General features: G+C 29.3%; 1 protein-coding gene across 2 annotated transcripts; it reads right to left on the reverse strand.

The window, feature by feature from the left end:
* Window positions 1-2,278: 2,278 nt before the first annotated feature.
* LOC105791062 (uncharacterized) lies at window positions 2,279-5,392 on the reverse strand. Of its 2 annotated transcripts, none has more exons than XM_012618940.2 (9): window positions 5,098-5,392; window positions 4,807-5,018; window positions 4,260-4,441; window positions 3,883-4,167; window positions 3,746-3,804; window positions 3,607-3,643; window positions 3,418-3,489; window positions 2,925-3,249; window positions 2,279-2,805 (listed from the first exon to the last, which is right to left on the reverse strand). In XM_012618940.2, exons 1-9 carry the CDS (start codon window positions 5,213-5,215, stop codon window positions 2,437-2,439), a joined length of 1,659 nt encoding a protein of 552 aa, XP_012474394.1. In that variant the 5' UTR covers window positions 5,216-5,392; the 3' UTR covers window positions 2,279-2,436. The 2 variants fall into 2 exon arrangements, with proteins under 2 accessions (XP_012474394.1, XP_052491003.1); XM_052635043.1 differs by lacking the exon at window positions 5,098-5,392 and having other exon boundaries at window positions 4,260-4,308; window positions 4,395-4,441; window positions 4,807-5,007.
* Window positions 5,393-11,045: the final 5,653 nt, after the last annotated feature.

Genomic DNA, 11,045 nt, shown 5'->3' on the forward strand with positions numbered 1-11,045 from the left:
CATTTCTAGTAGTAAATGTCACAACAATACTTATCGTGTATATAAAGTAAAAGGAATGACAGTAAAATTATCAATTTGTCATTATTAGTACAATAGAAATGCATGTTAAAAGTAAACCAAAAGTTTCTTGATACAAATACATTTACTACTTGGCGTGACTAGCTAGACCATCCTAAATCATATATGATGCAAAATTAATTGAGAATTCATATGGACATTTATTAAAAACTAGAAGATTTTTAATTTAAAGAATTCTCATTTGTTGCTTATTCTCAATGAAAATTAATTATTAGAAACTCACTAGCTAAAGTTGAGATTTAGTGTCTTGCATTTTCTAAATGAATATAGACTCATTTATTCACCATGTGGATGATTTTGAAAATATATGATTTTGATAGATGCATCTACAAAATAATCACATATGTGTTATCAACTTGCAACCCGCCATTTGCAAGATTGCTTGTTTAAATAATTAATTTCAGATTATGCAATTAAGACAATTCATATTACTAAAGTTGATGAGTTTATATCTCAGCCTTTTATTGATTGAGTTTGAAAAGCTTTTATAAAACTTGTTATTTATGTGCATAATGGTTTAAAGGAATTATTGATTGAACGCATCTGATTAATATCTAAACCATTACTTATGAGAACTAAACTTCCTATTTCAACATGAAATTATATGTATCAAGCAAATAAGTTATAAATACTCTCCATTACAATTGGTTTTTGGTTAAGAGCTAAATATTTCCCATCTTTGAATTTTTGTATGTGCGTATATGTTCTAATTGCTCCACCACAACGTACAAACCTGAATGGGTCCTCAAAGAAAATTAGGAATATATATTAATTACGAGTCTCTTTTTATTATTAAATGTTTTAAATATTTTGGAGATTCAATTATGACATGATTTGTGATTACTATTTTGATTTGATAGTTTTCCCAATATTAGGAGAAGAGAAATAATAACTGAATGAAATCATTGCTTGTAATGAGTTATCATTATCTAGATCCTTATAGAGAGAATTTGAGCAAGAAGTTAAAAAAGGATAACTAACTTTATTACAAGTTAACTGTTAGATGTATTCACAAACTTAATGAGAATAATCAAGTGTTATATACCACCTAATATTTTAATTTCAATCAAAGTCCCAGTAGGACAACCAGTTAGAATAAATGATAGATTTTCTCGGTTCCAAAGATGAAAATTCTTCTAGATGGTCATATAGTGGAGGCAGGTGCTCCAGAAGAGACCCAAGACAGAACTAAAACTCTAGAAGAGATTCAAGTACTTGAAATTGAAGATTAAAATAGTGAAAATAAAGAAATCTCAATAAGTTATGTCAATTTGAGAAAATGTGGAACCAATAATAAAAGTAGTCGACAATAGTTTTGCATGCAATATTATTATTGAAACTCCTAAAGATGTCAAAATATATTTCCCCAAAACTTTTCGTCACTCATGACTTTCAAAAGAATGATGATATAAATGATTAGCAAATATGTTGAAATGATCATTTGAAAAGCTAGTATTCAATATTGAATACATAGAATATGAGATATTATGTGATGTTTTTATGAGGGGGAATAAATACGCATTGTATTCTTTTTCCTTAACCGAGGTTTTATCCAATTGGGTTTTCCTGGTAAGGTTTTTACTGAGGCAATGTGTTATGCGTATTATAGATAAGCGTATTCTTTTTCCTTCACTGAGAATTTTTTTTTTCCATAGGGTTTTTATCTTAATAAGGTTTTAATGAGACACATTATCTATCAATTAACATCCAATGGGGGTGTTATGAATATTTTATTATTAAGTGAATGTCTATCAAGATCTAAATAAGTTTTGATATACTTTAAATTGAATAGTCATCTCATTTATACTTCTTATGTATATAAATGTAGACTTTAGGGAAGTACTATATAGTTTTCATTGATCAATAAAATACAGACTCTTTTTGCTCTTTATAAATTTATTTTATAACAATTTAATCTTAAAATTGGTTTGAAACCCGAACAATTCTACAATCATCCAATGCATTTAACATTTTAGCTTTATTTGTTCATGCCAAGCTGATAAATTCCCACCTACATATTTGAAGGAATCTTTAGATTTATAGAGTAATTAATGAATAGTATAACAATGTGCCATATCGATTTTAAGTTTGATGAAAATTAATCCTTTCTAAAATAGATTTAGATTACTTAGCAAAGGAAGAAAAAAAAAAGATTATATATAAAACCCCCCATGCAATTTTATAATAACCAACAAAAAGATGAAACCAAACAGCTAAGGGCACAACTATGAGACAGATATATGTATCGAACAAAGTCACCCCTTCAAGAAGAGGCTTTCAAATACTAATTAATTAGCCTACAGATAGATAACATATTGTACAAAATTTTGTAATGTATATATGACCAAATTTAACAACTTATCGACCTTTGTATTGGCCTTCGGATCTACCATCATACTGCTTAGTGTACACACGGTGCCTTCTCTCTCTTGCATAGATTACCCAGAAGATCAATGACAGCATCACAGCAGCCGATACAATTACTAATCCAATGTAGATCCATTGACTATAGTGCCGCAGATCGGGACAATAATCATGACTGATATCCGTGAACGCATCCCGTACAAATGTGCAGTCTTGCAAGTTAACCAAGAACGGACCATAGCGATACAAACCATAACTCACATTCACTGCTGCCGACATCTGAGTGTAAAATTGAGGGGTCAACCGCCCAGGTGTAGAACATACCCCAGAGCCCGAAACCTCACATATATACTTCTTCCAAACCTGTTTGAAACAGATATCAAGTTATTAACTAATTGTGTGTTCTGTGCATATGGTGCATGTTACGTATGTATGGCCAAGAAATTAAAACTTCATATATTTAGAAAAGCTATCCTTATTACCTCTGTGGCATTATGCAAAGTAACTTCACCAAATGCACAGTCTCTGTTTGTAAGATTCGAATGAAATGGATTGCAGAGAACTGGCACCAATGGACCAGATTGATTAAAATATAATGGTGACAATGCTGGTGGGAAATTTCGGTTGAAAACATTATTGATGACACCATTCACGACATTTACAAGTTGATGAGTGACATTCTTGGATCGTGACAAGGTCTCTTGGGCTGTTGCATTGTCCACACAGGGAAGAATGTCATCCAATGCGGTATGGGCAGTGGGATTCTGGACCCATTGATCCATGGCAACACATGCATCTCCAGCAACACTGAATCACAGGATACAATTTTAAGCCAAGTGTAATAACAGTCTCGAGCTCACATCATCTTAAGCTTATCATCAATAACATATTTGTAAACCATTATATGGCCGAAAGTTGAAAAACAGATTTGAACAATAAACAAGCATGGCACAAGAGAAATTGAGCAGAACATACTTGTGGAGGAGGTGAAATACTCCGCATAAAATAAATGTACCAGTAACAAGAATCCAGCCAAGGATGACTAGCCTGCATTCATTAATCATACAAGTGATTGATAAAGGAAGTTCGGTTTAGTAACATATGGACCTTCCCGAGTTATACCATTAACTACAGCGGCAAATACATTAATGATACTTCACTTACGTGTAAACCTGGCACTGCAATCCAAGAATGGAGAATACTGCAGCCAGTTACCAAAATAAAAGTATAAAGTTAGATGATATTGAGATAATCTAATTACTAAGAATCATGGAGCAATGATCACAACAATAATATAATTTACAGAATCCGAGAAATGCCAAAAAGAGCATCACAGCAGCAAGAATGATGAGAGCCAATCTCCTGCAGAATTTAGCATGAGATGAGTTCCATGATCAGCTCTGAGATTATTCTAATTTCATCCTAAAAGCTTCAACTTACATTCTGTCTAAGCCATGTTGAATTTTTTCTTTATTATCAGCCGTTTGATGTGAAAGAGTTGAAGCCGAAGAGTTTATCTTCCTATCGATATCATCAATGCTTTTTTGGACATCTAATGGCAAAATAGCTGAATCCACGCTAATTTTCTTAGCTGCAGAAAGATAATCTGACACATTCCTGAGGTTTTCAGCAGTGAGATCTGCCTTACTAACCGCATAATCCAGTGTGTCTGTTGTACTGCCATGAAATTTTCCCTGACCAGTGTACAGCACGACACACCCGGCACTGTAATATGAAGTTATATATGGAGTGAGCAATTTTACGGTTACTCAAAACATACATATCTCAAAAATTCAGCACGAAAAGAGTGTTGGTACATTGCAGCAATGGTGAAGAGAATGAGGAAAATAAGGGATAGCGCATAAGCTGTCCGAGAGTAGCCATAAGAATTTAGTTGACAGCAGCAATGACGGATGCATATGATGAACAAGCATAGTGCGAATATCACAAACCAGACTGCAGCAATGACAAAGAAAGGAGCCGCCGTAAAACCCACAGACTGCATTATCAGACATGAAAACTTTATAAGTTTTCTAAGTACCAGCGACTGGCAAGATAATTTGATTCATTGAGATTGACATAACAGAAAAAAGAAAACAGAACCGAATCAATGATCAGGGAAGAACCTAAGGGAAAAACAGGATTACAGAGAATAAAGTGTTCTTAATAAGCATCAAAACCAATTACAAACACATAAAGGTATGAAATTTCTAGGAAAAATCATACGAATATCAGATAAAACTATGGAAATTAAAGGCCTGCATACACCAAACACAAGCAAACCAGCCAACAACATATAAAATTCATGATTCCAGGCTGCATGCATCAATTTATCAAAAAAAGTGAACAAGGGAAGAAACTGACAGCCCAGTAGTGTTCATTGCTGATATTCCAGCCACCAGTGTACTTGTGAAAGTCATTAAGAGGGTCTCTCCTGTAAGTCCTTTTTTCAGCCAAAATCAAAGACGAGTTGTTGTCTCCTTCACTTCCCTCTGCAAGGTTCCTCCTTTCTGTCTTCCTCCATGCTAACACTTCACTCTGCTCTCTCTCCCCAAACACAAAACTTTTACAATACCCTATAGAAAAAATTGATTTCAAAAAAAAAACCCAGAAATAAAAACCAAAAACTTTCATTGAAATAATAATAATCAGTACCTGAAATATTCAAAGTCTGGACATTTAAAGCTTGAGAACCTGTTTCATGTCCAAAAAGAAACAAAGAAAAAAAGAAAAGAAAAAACAATGCATAAGGGTTTGATCTGAAACAAAACATTATGTATTTTTATTTTTATTTTTCCTTCTCTGTGTTTCTTTGGGGGTTCAATATTCTTAAGAACGTTTTTGAATGTGTGTGTGAGAGAGAGAGAGAGGGGAAGATAAAAGAGAGTTAATTGCAATAGTAAGAGGTTGATGCAATGTACTACATGAGGCTAACCTTACGGTTAGGGAAAAAATATGATTTATTTATGTTTTATATAACTTGGTAGGTCCCTTTATATTGTCTGTATCTTTTTTTATTTTTACCGAAATACCCTTCTAATTAAACTTGAAGGTGAAGCTGTGAAGCCTGAAGTTGCTTTTTCATATTAATTTTCCTTTTATTATAAGTTGATTAAAGGATGCTTTTTGCTGAGTCAGTTGTTTTGCTTTGCTTTTGGGCATTATTTTTATTCTTGAGCAAGTTATCCTATTTTACTCCAAAATATTTGTTGGATGATTTAGTTTGATTTTGATGAATAATAATAATAATTTATGGGTCTTCTAATTCCTATGTTGGTAAATTTCTTTAATACGACTCCTTTGCCCTTTTAACAAAATGAACAGAGAATGTTTCTCTTTTTGAAAAATAGACTCTGCACAATCAACGTTAATAAATGCTTTCAAAGTTGATCAAATGCATTTTAAGTTTTTGACTTTTGCAATAATCTTGTGACATTTTTCAAATTTATTTGAATACATTAAAATTTGCCCAACCTAACTGCCCTACCCTTTATAACATTACACATCACCAACAAATATTTACTTAATCAATTGTTTACCTCTTTAAAAAATATTTGTAGAAAAAGAAATATATATATATGTAAAGACAAAAAAAAGGAAAGCATGTGCTGATTAAATTTGTTAAACCACCACAGGGTGTACTCCATTATATATTATGCTTAAGAGAGTCCACTTCATACCCATTAAAATATTATTAAGAGATTCTTATTTTTGTACAAAAGCCAAAACCAACAAACAAGAAAAGGCCACAGACATACCAAAACCTTTGCCATTTCTATTCTACTCTTTTTCAATCCTATATGATTTTTTATAAATTAAAATAAATAATACATAATATATAAATTAATATTTTTATAAATAAAAATTGAAAATAATGTAGTAGAAAGTAAATTGTAATATTAAATTAAAATTAAAAAAGTAAAATAACATACATTTATTATAATAATTGTTCATCATAAGTACGAAAGATATTTACATTAAATTGATTGGATATGAAATCTATTTACATTAAACTAATAAACACATTTAATGATAGTGATTAAAAATTTATTGAGATCTTATATGGTAAATCCTTTTACATTTTTTAAAAAAATCTATCACATATGTTTACAATTTCATGTATAATAAAAAGAAAATATAAAAAGTATTTGTTTCGCACATAATAAACAAATTATAAAAAAAGTTAATTAAAATAATCTTACATATTTATCTTCGTGTCATTGTTGTTTGAATATTTAATTTTGAGATGCTGATGCTAGTAATGAATGTTATTTATTGATTCAAATTCAAATTCAATATATATATATATATATATAACTCTAAAATTAAATAAGTAATAATTATAAGACAAAATCAACTTGTTTATATATACTTAAATTTCTATTCAAGTTATAACTTTATTTTATTATGTTAATAAATATGGAAATAAAAAAGTTTACTTATAAAATTAAAAATAATTTAGAATTTTTAAAATAATATTTTAACCATTATTATTAATTATTTTAACTTATTGATAATAACTCTTAGACTTAATAAATTTATCATAATTTACTTTTAAATAAAATTATAATTAATAATTTTAAATAAAATTATAAATATTTTAAATATAAATTTAGTAGTATGATAAAAGACATAAATGATATTCTCATCAAGCTATATTATATTATTATAAATTATTCCATTCATCATATGGACCACCATAGATTTTTGGGGCACACGGGGCTTTTAAACGAAACGTGTTTAGCTGTCTCTAATATTTATTATTTAATGCTGTTAATAACAATTAATTAAATTTTATTTTATAATTAAATAATAAAATATTAATCATAGATTGTTTTTAAAAGGAAAATAGAGAATATTACTTTGATCGACGCCATGATATTTATTTCATAAAAGAAGATTGCTTTAATCTTATAAATTTAATATTCTTTAATTTTTACATCTTTTGTTAATTTTATCTTTATTATTATTTAACTAAATTTAGCTTCAACCTTTTAAAAAGAGTTGTTTAATGGAAATATTTATTAAAATATTAATTTTTAAAACATGTTAATACAATATATATTTTATATTTTTATAATTATTTGTTGGCATGATATATAAAATAAACAATATCATATTAATAGTACACATAAATTATCATGTAAATTGTAACGTCAAAATTACTAAAAATTTAATGTTGTAAACAATATTTTTATTTAAAATAACAGTAAAATTTAAATTAATAAATATTAAAAGATAAATTAATTATTTTGATTAATCAATTTCACTGTATAAACGTTACTTTCTATGTTATTTTGGAAGTGATCAAACATTCAGAAATGTGTATAGCCTCTCCATTTCCCACATATTCTTTGATATATTTTTTTGGTTGGGTTTTATTTTTATATTGACTAGAATTTGAAGTTGGGAATATTGATGTGAGAGCTGACATGATCTGTTTTACACTTGTAGCTTCATTCTTGGAGAATTGTGTTCACATTTTAAAAAGGAAATGTGGACACCTCACTCTCTCACCATATAATAAAAGATGAAGGTTTAGCAAGAGACAACATAATGTTAAGAGTGAACTATTTTTTGCTTTTTTGCATAAAATTTGATGTTGAATCCACTTTTTGTTTTTAAAGTGGCAATTGAATTAAGATGTGCATAATGGCTATCCTTTTAGTCAAAATATCATAATCCCTTTGAAGAAATTACAATTTATAATCGATCTCATTGTTCATCTTTATTTTAGTATCTCAAGAATATATATATTGATAAATAGAAAGCTTTGAAATTAATATAATTTATCTGTAACCAGTAATGATTGTCGAATGTCATCCTCTAAAAAATCTCTTTTATATCTAAGAGGTCCCTTAAAGATAATCAATTGGTTCATTATACCACCATTTGTCTTAGCGATGCAGTCTCCTACTCTACTGGCATCTCTTTAAATATCTAAACTTAACTTCCCAATATTTCAAATACCATTTATGAATGCATCGAATTTCACTAACATGACTCACCTATCTCAAGAATATTTAAGTACATTTTGTAGAGTTTTTAATATATTTGGTTTGAAATATTGTGGGGTTTCGAAATAAATAATAAACATCATATTTGTGCAATGCCACATGGTCCTTCATTCACCTTAGCATTGTCTTTCTCATAACGCCATAATGTATGTGTGGGCATGCCATGATTGGTAATTGATTCATATGTCATACCCTAAAATTAAGTAAAAAAATCAGGTAAAATGTAGCTTACCGAGTTGTAATTTCAGTCAATGGAATTGCAAAATTTTCAGCCCATTTTTAAAAGAAAAGAAAAAGGGAATCTTAATAGCAATTGTCAATTGTAAACCAACTGATTACCAACCACCAGATTGAAAATGGAAAAAAATGAAGGTTAAGACGCAAAACAAATGTTGTGGCTCGTTTGAGGCATTAAATCGGAAAATAGACAAGGTAACCACATCACCAGCATTATTAATTAAGTTGGCAATTTTGACCATGCCATCATCCATCATCACCAATCCCGCATGCAGTACCATACATATGTTGGTTTTTCAAAGGGATCGTACACATGGCTATTTCATTTATAAACATCCCTTCCTGCCATTGCTACCTGCAATGGTATTATTATGTTAAATTATGGATTTAGTCCATATACTTTAATATCTTTATAATTTTAGAAATTTAAAATTTTATTTCTAATCGATGATAGCTATTTTTTAAATTTGATGCTATAAACATATTATTGCATGTGTAATGCCATGTCAACTTACTATTTCTACATATTATTAAAACACAATTTATAGATTTAAATACTATTGTTTACATTAAGATTAAAATTTGAAATTCGAAAACTATAGTGACTATGAATCCAGTTGGAGAACGTGAACTAGATCTATAACTTTATATAAAATACATGATTAATAGCGAAATTTAACCTTACTAGCAGCATTTAGTCAATACAAAAATATCAAAATTTGATTGACCAGTTTAGAAAGTACAGAGATTAAAATTGATTAAATTAAAATACAAATACTAAATTTATCTAATAACATAATTTGAACTAATATATAACTTAATGCTTACTTTATAGACTAGTAGCTATTGAAGGATATGATATGAAGAGGGCAAGAGAGAAATGCAAGGAATGTTATGTTGAACCGTTGGAGCGATGCATGAAGACAACAGTCGTAGGGACCGTAATTGTCCATTATTGACTGACTTGTAGCTTCAATTTGTTTTCGATTTAAGCTCCATTCGTAAATGGAATATTTATGAATTAGGCAACAAGGCTTTGAGGAGTAGGTGAGGAATTGGATAAGAAATTAGAGTAAACGTAGCATGGAAGCATATATGGTGTTAGCTGAAGGCGTTTACGCCACCCAATTTTCCACTTTCCTGCAAAGTGGATTTGGATTTTTCAATAATATTGTAACGTCGATTATGGGTTACTATTATACATATATTTAGAATAAATCCTTACATTTTAAAATATACTAATGATCTAGGCATGCATGATTTGATTCTATAACGTTTCAAAGGCACTTTCTTTTTTGGTGAAATCAAACACACTTTCTTTTCTTTCTATTATGATAATTTATTCACTTTAGAATTATTTAATTGACAATAACCTGTAGAGCATAGCATGCGATCATGGATCCAAGACAAACTCGGTACTTGCTGCATCTGCTTTAAATCTAATCATCTATATTTAATATAATGTACTTCGCTTGGATAATTTCTTGAAGTCTTGATATAATTGATAAAGATGGGGATTTTAAGCATCCTATTATGTGTAATTATATGTACATGTCTTCAGTCTTATCAGGTTTGAATTTTGGTTCCATCAATTTGATTTTTTACTCTATAGTTGATTTGGCATATCTTCAGTAATCTTTAAAAATATTTAATACAAATTTTTATTTGTTTTTAAAATGTATATAACTTTATTTATTAAACAAACAAATAAATCATTCTATTGTCATTTTGGAAATAGATAGTTAAAGGTTATCTATATTTTTTTTTACAAATTACAGAAAATCATAAAAGATCTCTCATTATTAGAGTATGCAATATGAAGCTCAAATTTAGTTACATCAGGTGAAATTAGTTGTAAAATAACCGAATTAACTTTGAGTTGTTGAAGCTGTTAATGATTTAGTTAGTTTATAGCAGTTTTTTTCCCTTTAATAAAAGGGAAATTGGTGACTGGGCCTTCAGACGTTGTTTGGGATATTTTTTCCTCTTTCAATGTTCATATTCCATTGACAGTTATGATATTTTATATGTTAAATTCGATTAAAAAGTTATTTATTTATTTTCAATGAAGTTTAAAAGTTTTATGGGGTGGCTAAAAACTTGTCTTCTAAAGTATCTTATACTATATTCAAGTCGGAAGGAGAAGAAGTAACAGAAAAGAGGAACACGGAAAGGAGAAGACTGAGAATAGAGTAAAGTAACAGAAAATTTCTTCACAGAATAATGGCTTAACCGTTTTCCCCTTTGTCCCTTGTTTAAAATTAGAAACTATCAACGGTTATGGAATTGGTTACAAGCCGTTATGTTACATCTGTATTATCCATAAGCACTGTTTCGTTTAAACTTAAT

Source organism: Gossypium raimondii, chromosome 8 (assembly GCF_025698545.1).
Source record: "Gossypium raimondii isolate GPD5lz chromosome 8, ASM2569854v1, whole genome shotgun sequence".
Lineage (NCBI taxonomy): Eukaryota > Viridiplantae > Streptophyta > Magnoliopsida > Malvales > Malvaceae > Gossypium > Gossypium raimondii.